At 40.6% G+C, this 26,545-nt stretch overlaps 1 protein-coding gene across 3 annotated transcripts in view; it reads right to left on the bottom strand.

Annotated features, from left to right (window-relative positions):
* ERICH1 (glutamate rich 1) overlaps nt 1-26,545 on the bottom strand; it is a 135,764-nt gene that overhangs the window by 41,972 nt on the left and 67,247 nt on the right. For 2 of the 3 annotated variants that reach the window (XM_014610418.3, XM_059730049.1), the window contains exon 3: nt 20,339-20,473. The exons of the other annotated variant lie outside the window; for it this stretch is intronic. In XM_014610418.3, coding sequence (XP_014465904.1) covers nt 20,339-20,473 — 135 coding nt within the window. The remainder of the gene's footprint in view (nt 1-20,338; nt 20,474-26,545) is intronic. 3 annotated transcript variants of the gene reach the window in all.

A 26,545-nucleotide genomic window follows, 5' to 3' on the forward strand; every position in this document is an offset into this window, starting at 1 on the left:
ACCGTGCCAGGACAAGAAATGCAAAACCAGCCAACACATCTCCACCACCCCCACTATTACTACACCCCACAACAGAGCCATCAGCATTCCTGGATCTTATAGCTGCACCTCCAGAAATGTAATATATCTCATCCAATGCACCAAATGCCCTCATGGAAAATACGTAGGAGAGACCAAACAACAACTGCGCACCAGAATGAATGCACACCGGAAATCTATCAAAGACAGAAATACCCAGTTACCTGTGGGGGCACATTTCTCACAAGAAAACCACTCTCTCTCCAATCTCTCTGTCCTGATCCTCAAAGGAAACTTACAAAACACTTCCCAGAGACGAGCCTATGAGCTCCATTTCATCAACCTGCTGGATACTAAAAATCATGGACTAAATATAGACATTGGATTTATGACACATTGTAACCTGCCTGACAGCTGACTCCCCAGGTATATCTCCACTTTCATCCCCCTTCTCTCTCTTCCCCCTTTCCCCAGCCTGTCTCTCACCCATTGACTCCTCAATCTACATTTTCACTGACTGCCTGTCTTGTATGCACACCAGCCCAGCCGCTGGCTTCTTTACTTTTCATTCCATCCAGGAAGAGCACACACCAACTGCGGAAACTTCCTTAGCCTGACGAAGGGTTTTTGAACCCAAAAGCTTGCTTAATAATTGTTTTTCAACTATGTAAGTTGGTCTAATAAAAGATATCAGATTCACCCAAAGAACCTTGTCTGACTAAGTAAATTCGGTATACAACTTGCCATCCACCCCTCAACGAAAAGATGCTAGTCATGACTTCAGTCAAGCTACCCGTCCTTCTCTTCCATCATCTTATACTCTAAAGGCTAAAAGAGGATTTCCACTGTATTAATAAACATCATGACAATGCAAAAACAAAACAAACAGAAATTCACCAACATGACTAGAAATAACCCAACACAGTTCAGGACTTCCATTCTACAGAAACCTTTTTGTTTACCTTTTTTCTCACTGAGTGTATTATAACTTTAAAAGAGGGAAATTTTGGATTAAGATGCATAATACTTATTCATTATCTATACAACCTACAAAGAACATTTCTCTTTACTATGGATTTGCCTAAATGCTAAAGGTACAGTAAAATCTTTGTTATCCAGCATTTAAGTAACCAGAAATTCTATCAACTGGAATTTCTGGGTGGCCAGCCAGACATGGGCAGGGGGAGTTTGTACATGGCGGCAGTTGCTGCCATCCACTCCACCCTGCGCTGCACCTGCTCTGTGTGCAGCCACTGCCACCCGCCTCCCACCACCCCGACACACTCCATGTTATCTGAAAACGCCTGCCAGATTATTTTAGATAACCGGAATTTTTACATAACCAGCAATCCCCTTACCCCAGTGTTGCGGGATAACAAAGATTTGACTGTATTTCTAAAAGACACAAAAATACTACAGCTAAAGCTACAGAACAAGGGGGATAAGAACTGTAGTCACAGCACAGCTCATCCAAGTCATTAAAAATATTAAATGTATTATTTATATAATATTATTTATAAACATATTTTTGTTACAGGTATTACAGCATTTGCAATACTTAGAATTACACTGTATATGTGGCTTGGGGTTAAAATAATAGAGTATGATTTAAAATGTCTATTTGAACAGTGAAGAAAAACCACTAATTATTATTTAGGGATGTATATCATTACAGGTTCCAATACATGTCAAAGAACGTACTGAAGAGCAGTTTTCCTCTCTGGGGAAAAAATTCTTAAAATTGCTCATTCTAAAGTGTATATGAGAATGATAACAGCACTATCCCTGTTTTTCATCTCACTCACTCAGGCCTGTAATCTGGCTCCTTACCCGGTGTGTGGCTATAGGTGGGGACTGGGTGAGAGTGAACCGACTGAAATGGAATCCAGACAAGACAGAAATGATGATGGTTGGCAGACCTCATGACTTAGGAGGATGGGGACACCAATCAGTGCTGGGGTTCAGCATCCCCTTGTCACTCAAATTCTAGCCTTGGGGTGCTCCTGGATCCTTTGCTGCACCTTGATTCTCAGGTCATAGCAGTGGCTAGGAACAAAGACTTCTAAACAGATTTCAGAAAAGCCTTTGACTTGGTCTCCCATGATGTCCTCAAGGTAAAATTGGGGAACTGTGGACTTGAGAACCTTACAATCCGATGGCTAGGGAACTGGCTCCATGGTCAGACCCAGAGAGTGATAGTTGATGGAACCAAGTCAAGATGGCGCATGGTGACCAATGGCGTTCTCCAGGGCTCAGTACTCAGACCAATACTCTTTAATATATTCATAAATTATATGGATTCGGGTGTCAGAAGTGGACTGGCTAAGTTTGCAGATTACAGCAAATTATGTGGAAGTGTGGTCATGTTAGAGGATAGGCTGGTAATCCAGGCCAACCTGGACAGGGTCACAAGGTGGGCGGATCAAAACCTGATGACATTCAACACAGAGAAATGCAAGGTGCTCCACCTCGGGAGAAAAAACTCACATCATACTTACAGGCTCGGCAGTGCTACACTCACTAGCACCACGACTGAAAGAGACTTGGGGGTCATGACTGACCACAAGATGAACATGAGCCACCAATGCAATGCTGCAGTTGACAAAGCAAATAAAACTCTGGCTTGCATCTACTGATGCATCTCAACCAAGACCCAAGAAGTCATCCTCTCACTTTACTTGGCCTTGGTAAAGCCGCAGCTGTATTACTTCATTCAATTCTGGGCTCCACACTTAGAAAGGACGTGGAGAAGCTTGACAGAGTCTAGAGGAGAGCCACATGCATGATTAGAGGTCAAAAGAACAGGCTTGATGAAGAGAGGCTGCGAGGCATGGGACTGTTCAGCCTGGAGAAGTGAAGGCTCAGGGGTGACTTGGTGGCAGCCTATAAGTATATAAGGGAACAGGGAGAACATCTGTTCACCAGGGCATCCCAAGGGACGACAGGGTCTAATGGTCACAAACTGCTGAAAGACTGTTTTAGACTGGTCTTAAGGAAAAACTTCTTTACTGTCCTAGTCTCCAGAATCTGGAATAGACTCCCCCCAGAAGTGGTGCAAGCACCTACTCTGGATACCTTTAAGAAATGCTTGGATGCTTATCTTGCTGGGGTCATCTGACCCCAGTTGACTTCCTGCCCCTCGGGCAGAGGGCTGGACCCAATGATCTCATGAGGTCCCTTTCAGCCCTAATGCCTATGAAATCTATAATTAAAAGCAGTGGTTCTCAACTTTTTTCGTACCAGAACCCATTTGTAAAGACCGACGGCTTGTCCACACCCCCTGGCCCTGCCTGACCCACAGTGGCCCACCCCCCGTGCCCTGCCACAGCCTCAGCATCTGGCCACCCAGCCACCTTCCCCCAGTGCCAGGAGGTACCTGCTCCCCTCCTCCCCCATACATCCACCCCTCCAGACAAAAACAAACACAGACTTCCCCCTACCCTGACAGTCCCTATGCCCTGGCCCTCCAACCCCTGCTCTGCATACATTTACCTTTATCTGGCTGCTGGGGCTGCTCCCACGGCTCTGCCTGGCTAAGTGTTGGCCACACATCAAGCAGCTGCTTGCAGGCTGGAATGCCAGCAGCCTGCAAAGGGAAACCTGTGTTTTCGCGCATTTTTCTGGCACTTGCTTGAGACCCTTTGAAATATTCTTGCGACCCCCCTTTTGGGCCATGATCCACAGGTTGAGAAACACTGGTTTAAAGAACAAAAAGTATATGGGCTGGGGTTGCAACATACAAGCAAAGGAGTGTGGTAAAAAATGGCACAACTTCTTAGCTATATATGTGAATAGTATGGGATTTTATTATTTTTATACTTTAATTGAGGTTAGAAATGAAGGAGGGGATTATATAGCAGAATAAGCACAAGACTTAAGAACTGGCTGCTAGTCCTATGAAAGGTTTTCATCTGTTTGTCTGTCTCTTGCTCAAACATTAGAACCATAGAAAATTAGGGTTGGAAAGGACCTCAGGAGGTCATCTGGTTCAACCCCCTGTTCAAAGCAGGACCATTCCCAACTAGATCATCCCAGCCAAACCTTTATCTAGCCAGGTCTTAAAAACCTCCAAGGTTGGAGAGTCCACAACCTCTCTGGGTAACCTGTTCGGGTGTTTACTACCCTCCTAGTGAGCAAATTCTTCCTAATATCTAACCTAAAATTCCCCTGCTGCCATTGCTCCTTGTTCTGTCATCTGTCACCAGTGAGAACAGTTTACCTCCATCCTCTTTTGAACCATCCTTCAGGTGGTTGAAGGATGCTATTAAATCCCCTCTCCGTCTTCTCTTTTCTAAACTAAGTAAACCCAGCTCCCTCAACCTCTCCTAAGTCATGTGCCCCAGCCCCCAAACTATGTTCATTGTCCTTCACTGGACTCTCTCTCCAATTTATCCACATCCTTTCTGTAGTGGGGGCCCAAAAACTGAACACAGTAGTCTAGATGTGGCCTCACTAGTTCTGAATAGAGGGGATTAATCACTTCCCTTCACCTGCTGGCAATACAGCCCAGTATGCTGCTAGCCTTCTTGGCAACAAGGGCACACTGCTGGCTCATATTCAGTTTATTGTCCACTGTAATCCCCAGGTTCTTTCCAGCAGAACTGCTGCCCAGCCAGTCAGCCCCCAGCCTGTACTGGTGCATGGGATTGTTCTGTCCTAAGTGCAGGACTTTTCACTTGTCCTTGTTGAACCGCATGAGGTTTCTTTTGGCCTAATCCTCCAATTTGTCTAGGACACACTGAATCCTAGCCCTACCCTCCAGAGTATCTTCTACTCCCCACAACTTGGTTTGATCCGCAAACTTGCTGAGGGTGCACTCTATGCCATCTTCCAGGTCGTTGATGAAGACACTGTACAAAACTGGTGCCAGGACTGACCCCTGGTGCACTCCACTTGATACTGACTGCCAACCAGACTTTGAGCCATTGATTACTACACTCTGAGCCTGATGCTGCAGCCAGTTTTCTATCCACCTTACAGTCCATTCATCCAGCCTGTACATCCTTAGCTTGCCTGCAGGAATGTTGTAGGAGACCATATCAAAAACCTTGCTAAAATCAAGAGACCACATCCACTGGTCTTCCCACATCCACAGGTCCAGTCTTTTCATAGAAGGAAATCAGGTTGATCAGGCATGACCGTGGCCCTTGGTGAACAATGCTGACTGTTCCTAATCACCTTCTTCCCTCAAAGTGCTTAGAATGGATTCCTTGAGGATCTGCTCCATGATTTTTCCAGGAACTGAGGTAAGGCTGACTGGTCTATAGTTCCCCTGGATCCTCCTTTGTCCCCTTCTTAAATATCAGTGCTATGTTTGCCCTTTTTCAATCATTCGGGATCTATCCTGATCACCATGATTTTTTCAAAGATGATGGTCAGTGGCCCTGCAATCCCATCAGCCAACTCCTTCAGCACCCTAGGGTGTATCCCATCCAACCCCATGGACTTGCATATGTCCAGCTTTTCTAAATAGTCCCTAACCTGTTCTTTCATTACTCTTAGCTGCTCACCTCTCTCCAAACTATGCTGCCAAGTGCAGTAATCTGGGAGCTGATTTTGCCTGTGAAGACCGAGGTGAAAAAGGTGTTCAGCTTTTTCTGCATCCTGTCACTAGGATTTTTTAGCCTAATAAGTATCAAGAGAGCCCCTCAATGACTTTCATGCTCATCTCTTCTGCAGTTTTTGATACTGTTATTAATAATTCAGTAAAAATGCATCTTTGCCAAGTTTGCCACACCAAGAACTTATGAACTCCTAGTTTTGCAGGCAGCTGAGACCAAAGTGTTTTATTTTGTTTAATAAAGAATATTAGTTTCCTACTGCTCATGTCTAGAGAGAAGATTCAACATGATTTAAATCAGAGTATCTGCTCATATAGGTTGACAGAAATTTACTTCTATTTGTAAATACTTGAGAAGTACTCAAATATTATGGTTCTGGATGCCAAATAAAAACTTAAGACAGAATACATGTAAATGATTAATAAAACACTGTAAGCATAGGCTATAGAGATTAGAAACTGCCTCATCTGCATTTGAGGCAGTGACTTGAACTGCATTTGGCTGACTGCCCTAACTCATAATTTGTTTGGGGGATACATATATATGAGCTATTTATTAAGCACTCATTAAGAGGGCATATCATCATTAGGGTTCATGGAAATCACCTGAGCTTTTGACACACAGTCATCCCTCTATTGCTCAGGCTCCTACTGTGAAATCTTTAATTAATTTCCTATCTGGCATGGTGACAGAGTAATTGCTATCTGCCAAAATGACACCAGAACACCACACAATAATTTCTGCGAACTGAGGATTAGACATGCACTGCAGAAACACTAATACCTGACCTAGTATTCTACCTGAACCATCTTAAATTTATACTACATCACTTGCCATCCTTATTTAAATGTCATACATGCAGCTTTTAAGTAAATATCCACTTATGAAGCATCTTCAAATCCCCTGTATTAAAAATATTGGCACCGCTGGCCTAATGAAACAAACAGTTCCATAAAGGGGCTTCATAACGGCTAGAAGAGAAATATATTCCTCTTCTACTCCCTCAGCAAAATTGTGAAGGGACATTTTTCAGGTGAGTATGCATGAAAACTTTTGCCAGCAAATATGAATCCACTTAGAAAGTAGAAGTCTCTCAGGAAAGTAAGATAACACGAATACATGAACAAAGCAAATTGTTATAGGTCATTTGCTCAAACAAGAGAAGACTGGAGGCTACAATTCAGGCTGCTTTATCTGGTATTAACCAAGGGCTACTAATCTCATAGGTTAAAATCTAAATAATGTATCACAACTGATTCAAGAGGACACCACAAAGATATGGGTCAAAGTCTTTACATCAGTAAAAGAAGGAAAATTACAGTGATTCACAGGTGGCAGATACTAAGTTTACCACTGCCAGCACACAGGGCTAGATGTAAATTATGTCATGCCATTCATTTCAATTGAGCTTCATTTAGCTAGCTTATGCCAATTGACTTATCTGGACGAGACAACAGCATATGTGCAAAAATCACAACTCCTAGATTTCATGAAGAATTTTTGATAGTTAGCATCAAGTTGGATGCAAGTGAACAAGTATTGTGTTGCAGCTTGTGAACCACAGTCACTGAGGTGATTGGCCCTTTTTAGCAGAGAAAAAAATTAAGTCCTGTGCAGGGGGTGGCTAGAATTACTAGTGCGGGCTAGAAAAACTGTGAGTTAGCATGTGTGTGCACAAGAAATAGAGATACAGCTGTAGTGTGGGTATGTAAAACTGTGGTACTAGGTACCGATAACAGTTTCCAATGTGGTAGTGCAGACTTTAACATGGTCTGTAACAGCCTGCCAGGGACCATTGGTACATACGTGGATTGCTCACAGTGTGCACAACAAAACTGTTACCACCCTAGTGAAGGTGTACCTACCTTTGCTACAGTTGACCTTTCACTTTGCTGCTTAGGTGTTTTCTTAATCAGGTTCCTCAATGTCCCTGACATGAAGGGACAAGGAGGCTGGATGTAGTATGTGCATGGCACTAGCTTGGATGCAGTATATGTTCCCTGACACTAAATGGTAAGTTGGTGGGAAAGGCAGAGCCATGGATTGCAGACCAGTAATGGGCTTGCTTTTTTTCCCTTTAGCCTACCACAGGTGCTTGGGAGGCAGTGATGTAATCCCGAATTACTAACAGTTTTATTCCAATTACAGACAATTTTCTATTTGTATGACAAGAACATGGCATGACATTAAAATAAATGTACAAAGAATTAAAATGTGAAATGTTGCTGGGGGAGAGTTAAGTTAAAAGTTGCCTGGGGTACAAGACTTGCCCATGTACACATTGGTTACATGTTGAAAAAAATCCTCTCATTTGCAAATTTTATACGAGACAACTAAAGGCAACAAGGAGATGGGAACAAGAGAAAGAAATGCTGTTGTACCAAGGCTGGTGTCATTGGAATAAGCAGGACTGGGGAAAGCACAGTAGCAAGGTAAAATGGGAATAAAGATGGAGGCCAGAGTACAGCTGTGAGGGCAGTGCAGATAGTTGATCAAATGTGGTATTGTGAGCACAAGAAGCCAGTGATGGTATGTGGAAGGGAATTATGTGATTTGATTTAATCCATTTTTCTGGAAGACAGTTTAAAATTTTGGACAGTACCATTCTGGTCTAACATAGCTAGATACAGGCATTAGAACAGTAGCATGAAAGATAATCAAAGTATATTCATTCTTAAAAGAAGTATAATACAGGCAGTGTAGAGTCAGTGGCCAAGACTTAAAAAGCAGTCCTCTGAGCCAGTAATTTTCGTAGCCTGAGACCAAATGGAACTAGCATCATAGCTGCTGCAAGTACCTGTGGCTACTTTCCTACAAACTGCCATAAATTAAACCAGTTAACAGAACAGGATAACTATAAAATGAACCAGCTGGATAAGCTGTACTGTCTCTTGGCAGAAGTCAGTAAGCACTCCTATAGGGACTGCATCAGTGTTTTCCCCAAATTATACTGTAACACTGTTACAAACAAAAGACAAGCCAGATACGATTACTAGGGCTTGGCTTAAATCATGAGCCCAGCTTGCTAATATCATGGCCTGGTTGGGGGCGGGGCAGCATTTTCACACCCAGATATTGTGGTGCCCCTTAATTAGCTGAGGGGGCAAGGAAGTCCTTCCCTTCCACTGTCACTTACGTGCAAATAAGTTGGACATGAAATAAAAGGGAGGAGAAGGGAAGATGGGGGAGGGGGGCATGAAGACTGCCACAGCCAGGGGCTCTGGGCTTGGCGGCAGGGGGGGAAGGAACAGAGTGGTGGGAAATAGATCCCACACCCATCCACCCAGGCAGGGAGAGTGGGAGCAGGGAAGTTGCGCTGTCTCCTTGCGAGGAAGCAAGACCCTCCTAAGAGAAAAAGGAGATGAGGGACTGCCCCTCACAATGACGCTACTTAGCCACACAGCAGCAGCAGCAGTGCACCAGGTACTGTCTCAGCAGAGCCATGCAGGCACCATCCTCCCTGCAGAGCATACAGCAGCCATCTTGTTGGAATGAAGTGCCATGATATGGCTGCTTGCCGGGAAACTCCCCAACAAGCGGCTGTACTGTGGCATTTTGTTGCAAATCTCATTTTTCATGAAAATCACTTAATTTAATGATTTTCATGAAAAATGTGAAATCACAATTTAAACCAGGCTCTACTGATAGCTATTCTCATTGCTATGCATGCAGTTTGTGTCTGAAAAACTCCTGTTTTTCCTCTTGCCCTCATTTTTTTCCATTCATTTCCACCAGTTGCAATACCCACTTATATATATTACATTGACTGCAAACTCTTCAGGGACAATCACTTCTGTATTTATATAGTGTCCGGCACAATGGGACACTGATCTTGAGTACAGCTTTGTGGTGGCAGAAATTTCACACACTTGCTGATTTTTCTTTTATTTCTTTCTACGATGAAAAAAGTTTTTTGAAACTGAGATAGGCCTGAATGGAATCTACAGGAATAAGAAACATGGTTTCCCGTAGATTTATACTTAAATGACGGTGCTTATCACAGCTGCAGAAAAACTACAAAACTGTGTATACATACATATGTATTACTAGGGAGGGGATGAGTCAGGGTCGTGTGTCTCAGCCTGGTATGTGCACAACCAAGAGTATAATTTGGTGTGAACAAGTGGACATTTGGGCCACAGAGATAAGAGAAACAATACATCATCCAGCTACAATCCTGGTAGGTTTACAGACAAACTTGAGGTAAGGGGGAAGAAGGGATGGTTTTAAAATGACAATCCTTCCACTGACAGCCAAAAGTCATAGTATTATGCCGCTGAATAGTCATCTGTAAAGCTCTTTAAGATCTACAAAAGGAGTGGGAGCATCCACATTTACAGCATGGAAAGGTGATGCAAATTATGCGCTCGTGAGGAAAAGGTGAGCAAATTTGCTTAAGCAGCCTTATGTTTCAAGTACCATTAGGGTTTTGAGTGAAGTGGAGCTTGGGAAGTCCGTACCCATTCTGCCTTGTTGCAGGGATTAGAGAGGCTGCTGATATCAGCCGCCTGTTCTCTTCCTTTCCCTTCCCTACAAGTTGCCTACTGTCACTATGACAACGGGAAGCCTGCAGCACAGCTGCAAGGCAAGAAAGAGAGAACATACGGCAGCCAAGAGGGAAGAAGTGATTGGGTGGGTGGGTGGATGGGTGGGGAATGGAAATTAAAAATAGAATGAAAAGCAAGTACAGAAAAAACAGAGGAAAAAAATTGGTAGGCACTGCCACTGCCATGACATGGGGACAGAGAGGGCTGATCCATAGGAAGAAGGGATGTTTAACCAAATCAGCTTCAGAACCATTGAAACCAACCAACCAACCAACCAACCAACCAACCAACCAACCAACCAACACATTAAAAAATGTAGCACAGGGACTAAAGCTTCCATTCTCTTCCTTCTGTCCAGTCCAACCCTGTGTAGTTCTACAAGCTTAACTGAAGTTAGAAATGTAAGTGAGAGGAGACTTGCTTTGTGAAACTATTTAACTTGCACCCTAATATTCATTGCCCTTAATTGACACTGTATTTGAATTTAGACTAAACTGTAGGGCAAAAACTTTGTCTTTATGTTTCTAAAAAGACCTAGTTGGTGCTTGTGCTCAAATGATAAGATAATCATTTGAAATAGCGGCTGAAAAATTCAAGAGCATTTCAAACCTTAGCATCCTTGTGATGATACACCACTTGCTAAAATTTTACATGGTTGTAAAGACATCTGGGAACAGAAATGGTGTTGCAGACAGAGAGGACTATGAAATCAATGGCATTTCTGTTACACAGGGATCTACACTCGCATTATATAGTTCATTCCAATTCTGTGTTTCAACATCCATCGTGGATAATAAAATTTGTTAATGAACTTCACACATGTATACATAAGATTTAAGACAGTCCACATTTAAAATACAAGCAGGTTATCAATGGTTCCTAGTGCACCCCTATAAACAGAAACAGCCACTAATACCGATGTGTCCCTGTTGTGGTTATTGGTTGGATGGTATGGGAAAGCTGTCACAAAGTTGCCCAGGCTTTACCCATTTAATAAACAGATAAAAGTCTCTAAGCCATACATTAGAGTGCTAGTCAAGGTGGCAGAGTCAGAAACTGAATGAGCCTTCAATTCTTTACAAGTTTAATAGACTTGGAGAGAGGTTAGTCAAGTTCTGCAGCCCTCACATAATTCTAAACCAAGCACACACAGTACTTTATTCTAATCTTATTTGTGCTACCACAAAACCATTGTAATTTCACTGAACAAAGTGCACCTGCTATGTTTGTCGGGGGGGACGGGGGGGGTTGTTTTTGTTTTGTTTTATTTTGGGGGGGTTGTTTGTTTACAAGCACAGGGCAGAAATCTAATACAAAAGAAGAAAAATATCCAATACTTGATAATCCATGTGAATTACCAAAATAAAGCTGCCTATTTAATCTTTCATTTAAAAAATAACACTGGGGTGACCAAAATACTTGCACGAAAAGTTATTGTAATATAAGAAAGAAGGTTTAGTTACTACAAAAACAAGATATGCAACAAGGATCTTCAAGGAGAGACATGTTTGAAGTACAGAATTTCTCAGACAACTCTACCCTGGCATTCAACATTTCTACCACTTTGTGATGCTTCTTATTCTGCAACTACCTACAAAATGTCAAGTATAATTAACTTAAAGAGAAAACTGGCTGTATAGGAAAAGGTTGCCTGCTGCATAGACACCTCACCCTCTGAAGGTATTGATTAATCTATACACATCAACAGTATCAAGGGAAGGCTTGCATTAACAGGGGCAGAGTGTGTCACTGTTGCCAGTTTTCTTTGCAAGCATGGTAAACAAAAGAGAGTGCTGTTTACAAAATGTGAACAATATATTCATTTCTGGAGAAGAGTGGACTTGAATCATAGTGGGGAAAAGTTAGACAGTATGCCAAAAATACCTTATATCTGAGAAAAGACTGAGAATTACAGGTTTAATATCCAAAAATAACCAGGGATACGATGTATCCTTCATTCTTCCTACCAAGGGTGTAGGATGGCCCCTTTATGTCCATTTCTTGCTTGCTGATTGATTGAAATACAATGTAAAGAAAATCAAGTTCAGTTTTGTTTTAAAAACAATACTGATTATTAGAAATTAAGGTCCACAACAGGCAAATCCATGCTACTATGCAAGAGCCAAGACCTGTGTCTAAGGATTTGTAGAAATAGTGGCTGAAAAATGTCACCAATTGTTGAAGAGGGGCAGAGCCACATGACAGGCAGCCTTGCAGCCACTCAGCAGTGAGCGGTGAGAGTGATAGCCATCTTGCGGACAGTCCTTCGAGCAGGCAGCCCTCCCTCTCACTCTTCCCCTTGTTCTTTTCCTCCTTGCTTCTGAATAAGCCCCATACTGCGGCAATATTAAGTAGAACTTTGGTCCCCTGATATTTGTTTTTAATAATTCTTGGAAGACAGAGAAATACCAAAAAATTGAAAGAATGTTAATATTGTGTCAATACTCAAAGATGACAAGCAAGATGACCTATTTGACTATAAGGTGTTAGCCTGTCCTCACTCCTGAGCAAAATAATGGAAACGGTGATACAAAATTAAATTTAAAATGAATTAAAAAAAGGTATAATTAATGCAAGTCAACATGCATGGCTTTATGGAAAATAGGTATTGTCCAAATGATTTAATTTCACACTCTGATGAAATCTTAAGTATGGTTGAGAAAGGTAACTGCAGAGACGTAACATACTTAGTCCTGCATGACCTTCCTATTAAAATGTAGCACCATACCAGTGGTGCTTAACCTCCCACCCATGGGCCAGATCTGGTTTGTGGAGATATGTCATCTAGCCCGCAACACTTCCCATGTGCGTGTCCAGGCACTTGCACTGAGGCAAAAATCCCCAACTCAAATTTGTGCTGGTCCTATCTGAGCTGCTGCAAGCGCACATGCCTGCATGTGTGGATGCACCCTGAGAAGTCAAATGGGAAGTACTTGAAAGTTAGGCCTGTTAATAAAAAATGCATTTTAATACATCTAAATTCAAAATTACATATCTAGGGAAAAGGAATGCAGGTTGCACCTAGAAAATGAGAGACTGTATCTAGGAAAACAGTAGATAAGTAACTTAACTTTGGCCTCCAATATAATGCTGTGGTCAAAAGGGCTAATGCAATCCTAATCCTTGGATAAGAAGCAGAAATGTGACTGTACCTCAATGGCATTGGAGACACCAATACTGGAATACTACTTACAGTTCTGATATTGATATGTTAAAAATTGTGACATAATTAACCACAGAACCAATCTGAGGACTGGAATAAATGATTTACAGTGAAAGACTTAAAAAACTCAATCTACTCAGCCTATCAAAAAAAATATTGTGGAGTGATTTGGTTAGTGTGGGTAAATGTCTTTATAGGGAGAAAATACTATAAACTAATAGTACACTTCAATCTAGTGGAGAAAGGCAGAACTAATGGTTGGAAATGGAAACTCGAGAAATTCAAATTGGAAACAAGACACTGGAACAGTGCAAGCAGTTAACCATTGGAGCAAAATGCTAAGGGAAGTGGTCAGTTGAAGACATCCATCTTGTGATATCCTCACTTCATGGATGCCTTTCTGGAAGCTGTACTTTTGCAAACAAATTATTGATCAGAATGCAGGAGTGAAACCTATAATGTGCTGCAGGTGAGACCATGTGATCTAATGATCCCTTCTGGCCTTAGACTCTGTGAACTTGCAAACATACATTTGCAGTTTGTAATCTCATAAATTCTGCTAATGATCAGGGACAAAGGCTTCTTTCCAAGAGGCACACAGCTAACCCTATTCTGTTCAGAGTGCTTTATTTCTGTAACAGTCTGAGTTCCTGTCACTTACCAAGCATGTGAAGAGCCAAGTGCATGATTCTTCTCCAGCAACATAGATTTTAATATTACTAAACCTTCCTGCCAGGTTTGCCCCAAGCCTTAAGTGAATCAAAGCAAACTGTGGATATACACAAGGAAGGATCTGCCTGAGTAAGTCACAGACAGCTTAATTCCCATCTCAGCGAGGGTGGAACATTGTAACAAGTAGAGCTGATCTCAGTATTTTGAGGGAGATCTGCAAAACTGTAGCTGACCCCTCAAACGTAACATATTCCTTTCTGATATGATTAAGCAAACCATTGTCTTGGGATTCTGTGAGATATATCCCTATACTTAAGTAATTTATTTACATAAAAATAATCTAGCTAAGCGAGGTCTTTGGGGTCCCTCTTCTTGAGCCTTCTTGCTGCAGAAATAGCTGTTCCTTTCTACTCCAGTGGTCATATTTGTTCCCATTTTCAAAACTCTCTTTGCAAGAAAGAGTGCTAGAAACAAACTTGTCAAGTAAAGTAAAAACTTAAAGTCCAGCTCTAGTCCTAAACTGCTAGTACAGTCCTGCCTGTTCATCAGTAATGAGACTCCAAACAGTTTACTTAATAAGGGATAAACTATTCTTTTATCATATGTCCTGTGTAAGGACAATCTGCAGTTAATTAGATTAGGGCTGCTTCTCAGAGTAATTGATATAACTGCCTAGGGATATAACTTTGCACAGTCTCATCAAACCTTGGCACAGTCCTGTACATGGAACACACTCAATATATCCTACTGAGATATACATGTAGTACACAATGCACCATACATCTTCCAACTCTAAGAAATAAGGGCTGGAGTTAGAGAAGCAAATCCTCCCTCCCCCTCCCAAAATAGGTATTTCCATGTTATATCTATCCAGCCTATCAGAGTTTAAGGGTTTACCTGTCAAAAGCAATATGGTACGTTTAACAAAAATAGTTAACGTTTTCGTGCATGAGGCAGGACTCATTAATGTTTCACCTGTTCTTTGCCATTTTACTCTAATACATTAGGGTACAAAAATGTTAGCTAATGCTGAGCAGTAAGTAAGAAAAAAATAACTTGTGATTAAATAAAACTTTGCATGACTGTACTTCAGAGACTGGCCTTACAAAACACAATGGTATGTCTCAAAGGGCTTATCCCAAACAATGCATTTAAATAGAAAATTATGATGAAAAAATAATAGTAATAATAATGATAGTGATGATGATGATGGTAACAACTACAACAACAACAAGGAATAAAATTAAAGAGCTTTAACGACATACTAAATGAAGTCAGTGTCTTTAAATAAAGAGATGAAGATACGGACCTGGCCACCAGAATTTGATGGATGATAGTTTATCTATAACTTGAATGCTATATTTTGTGTTCATGTTCTTGTCAAAAGAATCAAGTGCAGTACAAAAAACACATATGCATTAGAATGATGTCCTATCAAACAAATATAGAAGAATGTTTTAGAAGAAAATAAGAGCTTCCTTGTTTCTCTACCTACCTATAGTTCCAACCCATTTCATTCAGAACCAGAAAAAGTATCAAACAAGTCTGTCTAGGCTACAAAATCACTATGGCCCTATTCCTGCAGAAGGGAAGGTAGATTTGCACCTTTAACACTAAATCTATCAGAGATGTACAGCATAAGATTCTGTAAGCAGAGGGCTTCCTTCAAACATCAGAAGATGTGTGTATATATATATATATATATATACACACACACACACACACACACACGAAGCTATGCACATGGTTAGTGCAACTGAAGTTGAAATCCTTATTCTAGTAGCAGATGGTAAATGTACGCTGTCTGATTTGCTCAAAAGTTAACACAATTTTTTGATGAGCAGTGGGAAATAAGCTAAAAGGCTAATAAAAGAATCCTACAACCAATAGCTAACAGAAGGGGACAGCAAAAGAAGCCAGTTTTCTTTGAACCACAAACCCTGGAATATGAACTGGGATTGTACAAACCAAGTATCGAGTAAAAGCAAGGTGCAACACAAGGTTTTTTTTACCTCAAACTACCCAGAAGTTACTTAAGCAGTCACAATGATTTATGTAATGAAAATAAGGGAAAATACAGTAGCAATGCATGATATTATTCATTCTTCTATGATAGGAAAAGAGAGCTTGGAACACTCAGAATAATATGCAGATAGACAGATGGAGATAAATGTTGTGATATCTTCACATAGATATACTTTAGTGTTTTTGTTTCTTCTCCAGAATCTAGCCTGGATAAAACTATCATAAATAAGAAATCTCATCTTGTGGGTACATCACCCATGAGGCAACTACCCGAGTAAGGAGTGAGAGGAATAAGGGATGCAGAGATGAGCAATGTTTTAGGGCACTTTGTCATATTTCACAACTGACAAAGATTAAGTCTAATCTAACCAACCTTCATGTATAACTTTCCCAAATATATTTTAAAAAGCTGCTAAACTGAGAAACACAGCATAAGTATGTCATTTTACCATGGGCTGATTTTTGCATCACAAAATGTCTATCCTAGCCTTCTCAGATCTTACTTTCATGTCTGATGATGTTATATCTTTAATTTAGATGGTAAACTTCTCGGCAAACAAAGGCCTGGTCTTATTATATGTTTTCAAAACAATGTACACTCCTGAACCACTTTATAAATAAAGTTTTTAAAAATTAAGAAAAAAATTCAGGGTCTAATGTAAATATAATCTCTCACCATAATTTACCCAACTCTTTTTGTGACAGGGAAACTGATTTTTCTTTCATTTATACTGTCAGTGCTATTACTTGCCAATACTTCTGGGTTCAAGATGGCCTTGAGAACATAGCAAAGTACCCTTTTATAATCTATTATTAGCTATCATTTACTGAATGCAAACTGTAGGGCTCAACTCTGTATAGAATTTGCTCTCCATTTAAGTTTACCATTAAGCATAGACTACAATGGAATTAGTTTACATCTGCAGTAGCCGGCCAATACTCAGTTCCCATGGCCCTTATTCATGAGGAATGTGTGTCATTGATTCAATTTCAAAGAAAGTCAATCAGGTTTCATAGGTAAGGAAAAATATGTAAAATGTTGCATGTGGGTACACACGCAGACTTGTTCAGTTTGTTCAACTCTCACTAAGATTTTCTTTTACATACTTTTTTAACACAAATTTTTATATATTTCTTTGCTGAAGCTAAGAGAATGCACCAGACATGAGTGGCTGAGTTAGCAGATACAACTATATTTCTGTACTAGATCTTAGCACCTGACATTCTGCCACATTATCCTGACAAAGGATAATTTATAATGGCAGTTTGGGCATACACACATGTATGCCCAAACTGCCATTCTTGTCACACTTATTATGCAGAAATAAGAGCTATATAAGTTTAGAAAAATATTCTTTCCCCTTGTGGCTGTTCTATTTCCATACAATTATCGACTGTGACATCTGTTATAGCTGGTGGACTCACTTCATACAGGTGGCCTTTAGCCCCAAAATTAAAATACAATACATTTCAGATCAACATCCAGGGCCACTTCACTCTTTCCTACATTAGGTGTCCCTCCTCTCACTGACTTCAGTGAGCACCAAATCAGACTTCAAAAGTACTATATAAGTCAAGTAAATATAAATGAATGAAACCTACACCTATAAAAATTAATAGGGAGATTTACATAATTTACCAAGGTTAGCTGTTAAAACCTCATAGGCACAGAAGGCAATATTTGAAAGAGCAGAATGGCCTGCAGAAATATATTAGCTAGTTTACATCTGACCTGGCAGTGGATTAAGCCTTGAAAATGCTACAACTTGAATGTTATTGATATTGTAGTAGAGTTGAAATGTTGTTAAATACAATTCATCTCTTGAGATTATACAATAGCTGCACTTCTAATGGAAACAAAAACAGATTGAATGCTTAAACCCATGGCTCCAGTTCATGCACTAAGATCACAGCAAAAAGATATACATGGGAGCAATTTACCGATACTATTCAAAAGAGACAATTCATTGTAATTACTGTAATTATTCTGACCTCTATGCTGCATAAAACCCAGCTTGCATGTATTTGACTCATAGTCTGTAAATTTAGGAGCCCTGTAAATGAACATGCAAATCCCCATCTTCTGCAAATCCTGCAAGTACATAGAGAGCTGTATGAGCTCCGTCCACAAAAAGAATGGTGCCTGTTGCCAGAAACACCTAAATACAATTTGAACACAACTTTGTAGCAAAAGTTGCAAAGTGTCCAGGGATCTTGGATGCATTCACATACTGAATGAGGGTACTTTGTGTACCCTCTAGTGAGCCTCTTTCTCTGTACATATATGTGGTATAAGGAAACCCTCTTCAATTTGGGGAGCTTCTGTAAGGAATGCCAAAGCAATGAGTCAAGCATCAGTGAAAGAAACACAAGATGATGTCAGTGGCAGTGGTTTGAGCTGAGTGGTGGTTGTGCAGTGTCAGGCCTAGATAAATTATCCTCACAGGTTTCCTTCACTAAGCTTACGTATGCAGATAAGCAAGTACAATCCAGGGTCTTATATTTTTATGAAGGAATTGTCTCATTGCAAACTTGAACTGTTAAGTTTCCAAAGCAATGTGGCGGACATGGAGATGAAAATTCAGTAAGCCATCTGTGATTAGAACTGTTAATAGAAACGGTAGGCATCTGATGAAGTGAGCTTCAGCTCACAAAAGCCTGTGCTATATATATATACATATATATAGCACTACTGGAGTCTCAAAGTTCTTAACATCTAAAATAATTTGCTTTTTTTTGTGGCATTTTATTGTTGCTGACAATATTTCCATTTCTAATTTCTCAGTTCAAGAAATTTAAGCGTTTTAGGTTTACCTTAAGGATCTATCTATTTATAATTAGACCAAACATGGGATTTGTTTTGTTTAATCAGACATTCATTTAGCTAAAAACTTTGTCCAGATGAATAACTGCCTCAGACCTGATTCTAAGCTCAGTTACGTTTACAACTCTGGTTCTCTCAAATTACAACGCTAACATGAATCAGAATCGGGACCCTGCTACTGTTAACCTAGGGCTAACACTTCTAATAGAAGTAAACTATCTTTCAATAATTAAATCTGTTATTAAAAAAAGACCTTACAGAAAATTTAGAAAGGGGCTTATTTCTTTGGAATCTGAATCCAGTTGAACACAAAGAGCAAAATGCATCATTTAAATTTGGTACCAGAACAGTTTCCTACAAAGAAAATATAGCTACCTTATGAGGCAATTAGGAGAGAAAAAGTTCAACAAGATTGGTTCTTATTTTAAAGATGCATTAGGATTTTAGCCAAATAATTTTGCTGTTACATATGTTGCTTTGATAAAGTGACTATTTAATTAGAAATATCTCTCTATTGCACCTGACTTTTATGTGGAAAAAGATCACCCTTGAACTTCCTTTTGTAGTCTCACAGTTCCAGAAGAAGCTGTATTTTTGACCACTCATTCAGTCTCTCTGTGGATACCTCTTTCAAATGAGAAAATCTGCCTTTCCATATCTTTATGGAAATCCTAAGCTATTTGAAAGCTCTATTTGGAAGCTCTCTCTCCAACCTATAGCACTCTTGTTGATCAGGTTGAACCTGACCTGGCCTCTTGTATCCATTCCCTTCCTGGAGGTAGGACCACTATGAATTTTCAGTACATTTTGTTCAGAATAAGTAATGACATCCATTTCCACAGGAGCACAGCAATCAGATTTGCAAAGTTAAAACTATTGGTCTGAACACTTTCTCTTACTAAAGCTCAGGACTACATTCAAGAGTGGACTCAGTTTACTCTTTGTACAACACACCTCAATAATCAATTATACAGTGGGGCTTACATTGCTTATAGCAGTGGTTCCCAACCTGTGGTACACGTACCACCAGTGATACATAGACAACCCGTCAGTGGTATGTGTTAACAGATTTATAATTACTTTATATGACAAAAATTTGCTGGTGGTACTTAAGGTTGAACTGAAACATTTGCTGGTGGTACTTAATTTTAAATTGGTGGTGTGCAATCTGTCAGAGTTTGGGAACCGCTGGTTTATAGCTTTCTCCCTTATTCTTCTTATGTGGCATCCACACTGTAGTCAAATTCTGGCCTCATCTACACTTATGAAACTTCAGCAACATTAATGACATTGCAAGGATGTAACCAAATGAGACACTTGGTTCTGAAATTCTATAAGGTGAAAGTCTGCACAGGTGGACACACATCTTAAATTCATCCACTCTACTTTTGTTGCAAAACAGTGACACCCACTGGCAGCAACAGTTAAATACTAGGTTGCTCCCATTTGGTTCTACATGATTACCTGGACACTAAAATGCCTTTTGGAAAGAAAATTATAGAAATAATCACATTGTGTACCCCCTTACCTGCTGTATTCTTATTACTCTCAGAGCTTTCAGAATCTGGGTCATTAATAGTGTTTGGACTAACTGGGATGTAGCCCTCAGGAGGCAGGCTCACTGTGTATAGCTTTCTTGGAGGAAGGATCTCATTATCATCACCTGCAGGATAAAAAACAAAATGTCTGTCTAGTAATTTTGATATTTTGGGAGTCATTCAATATTGAATAGATACAGTGGTAATAGTGGAGTTATGAAAACTTTAGACTTAGTGAAAAAAGAGAGATAGAGAGTCTCAGACAAGAAGCATCTTCAAATTATTTAGTACACTGGGATGAACAAACTAGAGAATCTGAATTCTGTAGTTGTTAAAAACCAACACAAAATACCCTGAAGTCATTACTCTGAAGTGTGCTGCTTTCTCTTTTTGGACCATTCCTCCTCCAAGGGTTTAAAAGAAGTATCTCTTATAATGAGATGTTATATTTGAAAGACGCAGCTTTGCTTCATTCTGTTCTGCATTAATGAGCACTTTTTCTATTACAAGTGTTTTTTAAAAAGAAAAATGGGGAGCAACAGGTTCTCCCGTACCAGCAGTGCAGATAATGAAACTGTAGGAGAAAGTGGGAATGTCATGCTCTTATATAGATACATGCATGGATATGCCATCAGGAGCTCTGAAAGGTACAAAGAGATAGCTTGAAAACCATTCCCTAGCTGGGGTACTACCCTTCACTGTAAGGCTAGGGACAGAAGTTACACATAAAGTGGTTTAAGTGAGCATAAACTGGAGTAAACCTGTAACAGAATAGAAGCTCAGTGCACATAAACCAGTTTCAAAGTGGCTGAAACTAATTTAAGATAAACCTGGTTTATACAATGTAGTATCAGCCTTAACTGATTTAGGTCAAATTGGTTTATGAAATTTCTGTCCTAGATCCCTTCCTGGTTCAAGTTAAATCAGAGTCCCCCCACCATCCCAGCATGCTTTCCAGCACTGGGCTGAGCTGTGCTGTCTGCTCCAGAGAGCAGGGCTGGCCCTACCCCTCTGCTCCCTAGCTGGAGCAGTGAGGCCAGTAGAGAAGGGTTAGGGGGGAAGAGAAGGATAGGCAGGGACTACCCACCCAGGCAAATGCCAGCTGGGGTCTGGGGCCAGGGAGGGGGGTTAAACTTCCCATCTGTCCGCTCAGGACAGAGCTGCCCTGCCCTGCTTACTTAATGCTGGCTGCAACTGTGGACTACAAATCCCAGAGGCACCTGGAAACAGGAAGAGGAAGTGATGAGAAACCCTGAAAAGTCTTGCTACTGTGAGCCTGGACTGCAAATCCCAGAGACCTCGGGAGCAGCAGGAAGTGGAAGCAAACACACAGCCCATGCTGGCTATGTGCTAGAGAGCCATGCTTTAGTGCCCCTCAGCTTCTGGCTTGAGCCACTGCAGGCATGTATCTGCATTCCCTGAATCAAAAGTAAATGTGTATCCAGTTGTTTCTCAGGTTAATCTCTGCCATTTAGATTAACCTGCAAAGACTAATGATTCATCCTTGGGCCTTTTGACTGTCTGTACTTAGCCTAACTGTTCAGATGCAGCTCATCCTCATCTTCACTCTGCAAAGTTGTCTGGGAGAAGAGTGATCACTGGGGTAGTGTTGGCAGCAAGTTCTAAAAGAATGCCTTCCCCCCAGCACACTTCAAATGATACTAAGTAGTATTTTAGGACTATGTATGTTGGGTGTGGGAGGGAAATTTCCATGCAAACTGTATAGCATTCCTCAGCTCCAGCTAGGTAAGACAAAGTCTGGGCCACTGTTGTCCAAATAAGTTATTATGCATGCTAACAGATGTGATTAGCCAGAAAGACAACCCTTCCCAGAAATCCAGGAGGCTTCAGAGTCTGCACAGGCAGCACCATAATTTTGGATGGTTCAACATGTTCCTCCTACAGCCAGCCAACCACCAAACTTGCAGATGGAGCTATGGTTCTACCCTATTCCTTCCCTTTTGGGATATGTTTCTAAAGGTACAGAGGCGATAGTCATCATCCTCCAGTAAAATGCATGGCTTAAAACTCTCTGACAAACATGTAGGATTAGGATCAAATAGCTTGGATTATATCACCTAGAACAGCTGATGGTCAGCTTCACGGGCAAGCAGACAGATCTCTTAAGTCACATAGCGGGAAGTATTTCTTATAAAACACTTTCAGGATAGAAAAAAAAAAACCTTCATAATTTGTCCTGCTATATACAATCAACAATAAGGACATTTTGGAGAGTTCAGTATGCTTTGGAAAAGCTGCATTATAGTCACATGGACCATCAGTATGAACAATTTATTTCTGGCAGTATATTAGAAAATAATTTGCTTTTTGAATGAGCCAATATATTTCAGGCAATGATGAAAGTCTGTTAAGTTTGAATGCTAACAAAGGAAAACAAAGAAATAATATCATAAGATATAAACCAATTAATTAGTCAAATTTAAAAAATACCACCAAAATTAATTAAAAAACACTTTCTAACAAATTTATATAATTTATGTGATGCCAAACTCTTGAACTGCCAGGATGTGGGCCTGATTTTTTTCCTTCGAGCATCAATTACCAGTGAAGTGTTTAATCATTGTAAGAATTTAAATGACAAGAATGTGTTTTGTGTTCTCAAGTATGTTAAATTCCATTGAACAATATCAACAATTTCTAATTTTTTAAAGTAGCAGTCTTGGATACTTTGCATTTGCTTCCTAGACACAAACAAACAAAGGCCCTTCAAATATTAAACACAATTTACAAAGGTCATTGTTTTTAAATCCCTTAACTGACAAATGTCAGAAAGCAGCATCAAGATCCAAGCATTTAGGGGTGCTGATAGCTTTGCAAGAAAGAAAGACTTATGGCTCAGGGAATCCCATTTAGTTAATCACAATGACACTTACTGCTTCATATTGATTTAACGTAAATGGCTGGAATCTTGCACCTTAGAAAATGGTGGTCATGTCCAAAATATGCTTTTGGGAGCATTGTGTCACCAAATTCTCCACAGCAGAGCAATTGCGTGTTACATTGTAGGGCTAGGGACAGAAATTACACATAAACTGGGTTAAGTGATCAGAAACTAGTTTAAACCTGTAACAGAACAGACATTCAGTGCACATAAACCAGTTTCAAATGGCTGAAACTGGTTTGAGATCAACCTGGTTGAATGTAGTATCAGACTTAACTGATTTGGGTCAAACTAGTTTATGAAATGTCTGTCCCAGACCCCTTCCTGGTTAAGTGAAACCAGAGTCCTCCAACATCTCAGCATGCTTTCTGGGTTGGGTGAGGCTCTCTGCTCAAAAGTGATGGGCTGGCCTCTCCCCCATGCTCCCTTGCTGGAGCTCTGGCAGATACTTGCAGGCACAGCAGTGTCTGCCTGGCTTTCCCTGATCAAGCAGGGATTCCCCCACCCTCCCTCTCACAGCAGGAACAGTAGCCATTATGTGGTATGCTAGCTAATGCTAAGAGGTGTCTGTGTAAGGCAGACATGACAAAGGCATACAGGACAGTTTCAGCTTTGGGCTTTCTGGAGCTAATCAACAGGTAGATGGTAATGTCCCCCATTGGAATGTTCCTTTCTGTGGAAAAAGATCTTTAAGAAGAGCTTGACCTAATGAGAAAGGGTTTGTTTTCTAATGGGGTGGTAAATGCTGATAACAGAGCTGATAAATGCTCTGTTATAGGGGGGAGGAGGGGAGAACCCCTCCCTAATCAGAGTATCCCGCCCAGGCCTGGCCATGCCCCACTCAGCTCAGCACTGTGGAAGAGATGGGAGGGCTAGCTGCCCCCGGCTTCTAGCCTGAGCCACTGCAGCCAACTGCCTGCATTTTTTCAGTCCAGAGGAGATGTCTGAGCGGTTACAGACTGATTCAGACTAGGCAGGTTAGACTAACCTGCAAAGATTGAAGCACCTCCTTCTCAGGCTTTTTGAATGTCTGTCCTTTGCCTAGATGATTAAGTCAAAGGGAACTTTAAATAAATAAACTACCATACAATTACCTGATTTGTGTTTAAAATTGTAGTTTCAAAATACAATCTACAGTACATATTCATTACACAGGTATATACATTATAATATGAAAAAGGCTTCCATTTTTCCCCCTAAAATTGTATAGGAATATCAATCACCTTCACTCTTCATGTAGTTCCTTGCATCATTTATTATGCAACTGCAAAGCTGGAAGAGACAATTGAGGCAGGACCTGTTAACTAAACTGACCCAATTTATTTACTGAAAACCATCTATCCTAGACAGGCAGGGAAAATATATTTTCACAACAATATCACAATGCACATGTACAAGAGTGTAGAGCAGTGATTCCCTAAGGGTGTGCTGGGACACACTAGTGTGCTGTGAGAGCAACACTATGCCACGAGATCCCCCTGTGTGAGGAGGTAAATGCTCTCCTCCCCTGTCCAGTACCCTGTGCCTGCTCCAGCTGTTCCAGTACTGCCTGCAGCTACTCCTTTGGGAATTGTTGCCACTGTTGTTGCTGCTGCTTTCCCCTACCCTTGCCTTCTGGCAGCCCTGGTCATAACCTGCACCCCACGCTCATAGCATTATGCTCTGTTGCAAGTGGGAGGACATACAGGCAAAGCTCTGATTTGCAGTCTGCTGTATCCCCTCCACCCCACCCATGTTCTACCATGTGTGGTATTTAGCATAGAAAGCATGCAAGAGCATCCTCAGCAGTGGGTTGGGAGGGGGCAGAGAGTGGAAAGAGCAGGGCACAGCTGGGTGAGGTCCTGCTCCTGCCACCCTTAAGTGGCACCAGCTAGATCAGTGATCCTCAATTTTTTTAACCCCCAGCCTGCTTTCCATATATTCTTTGACTTTAGATCTCTCAGGCTGCTTGCAGATGTTCAAACAAACAAATGAACAAACAAAAGTGCTTTACCAGAAGAAGCAGCATATTTCTTCAAACTGGTTCTGCAGTGTCTGTATAGATTGGGTGCTTCAGCAGGACTTTTTGGCATTTTTATCTAGAGTCGATTCAATCAACTATTAGATAAAAGCACAAAAAAGCCTCACTGAAGTGCCTGGTCTATACAGACATTGGGAGAGCTGAGTTCATTTAGCACAATGCCTCTTCTGGGCCTGTGCTGAGCTTGGCACAGGGGTGTGCAGAGTTTAAAGTTAAGCATCTTTTATTTAAAATGTCTGAAAGTATTGTGAAATTCTGAAGTTATGGGGGAGGAGGTCTGAGGCTGAAGAGGCTGAGAACCACTGGTACAGAAACTAATCCTTTGCTTAAAGAAAGATGTATTTTGTGTCTTTTTTAACAGAACATCTCAGCACTTATATGGTTTCCTCTGGCAGGAATGGAATATATTACACCCTTTTTGGGTGTAAGAGTGAAGTGTACCATCAATTTTACTCCAGAAAAAATGTGTCCCCCAGGTATCATTGGGAAACAGTGGTGTGGAGATTATGTGAAGCCATGCACCATTTCATTATACAGGATAGAAAGGCATTTAGATAAGAAATATAAAAAATATTTTAAAATTATAGGGTATCTAAAACAAAAATGCAAGAGTTAGGAAATGTCAGATTTTATTCTCATTGTATGCTTATTATAGACTTTACATGATCACATACTATCACAAGCTGGCTATACCATGGCAAAGTATTATGGTTGTGTAATAAAGGAGACTGTTGCATGTTTTGAAGGTGTGTGTAGTGAATGAGGCAGATAGCCATAGGAAAGAGAAGCATCTCATGGTTAAGACAGCTGAGCTCTGCCTCAGCCCATACCGAAGAGTTTGAAAGACTCTGGATAAGTCATGTAAGTCAAAGCTTTTTACAGGTGCTGACTATTCCATGTTCATCATTTCTAATTTGACACAATGATACTCAATTTGCAAAAATAGTGGACATTCACACTTTCATTAGAGGTCTATAAAAGCTTTCATCTGAATGTATAAGATGGTATTTAATGCCAAATGTTCAGGCTGTAGAATTCTTCAACCAGGTACTTAAGATTAAGTGAACAATTTTAACTTTAATTTCTCAGCCCTTCAGTTCCCCCTTTGGAAAAGAGATAATGCTATCTCATCTCACAGAGGATTTATGAAGTTAAATTAACATGTTTGTGGAACACTTGGATACTACAGAGAAGAAGTGCACTAGAAAAGCACTAGTTTTTATTCAAAGAATAGATCTGATTATTATGCAGTAAATCAGGGTTACAGCCACACAT

The sequence above is a fragment of the Alligator mississippiensis genome, chromosome 1 (genome assembly GCF_030867095.1).
Source record: "Alligator mississippiensis isolate rAllMis1 chromosome 1, rAllMis1, whole genome shotgun sequence".
Classification (NCBI taxonomy): Eukaryota; Metazoa; Chordata; order Crocodylia; family Alligatoridae; genus Alligator; species Alligator mississippiensis.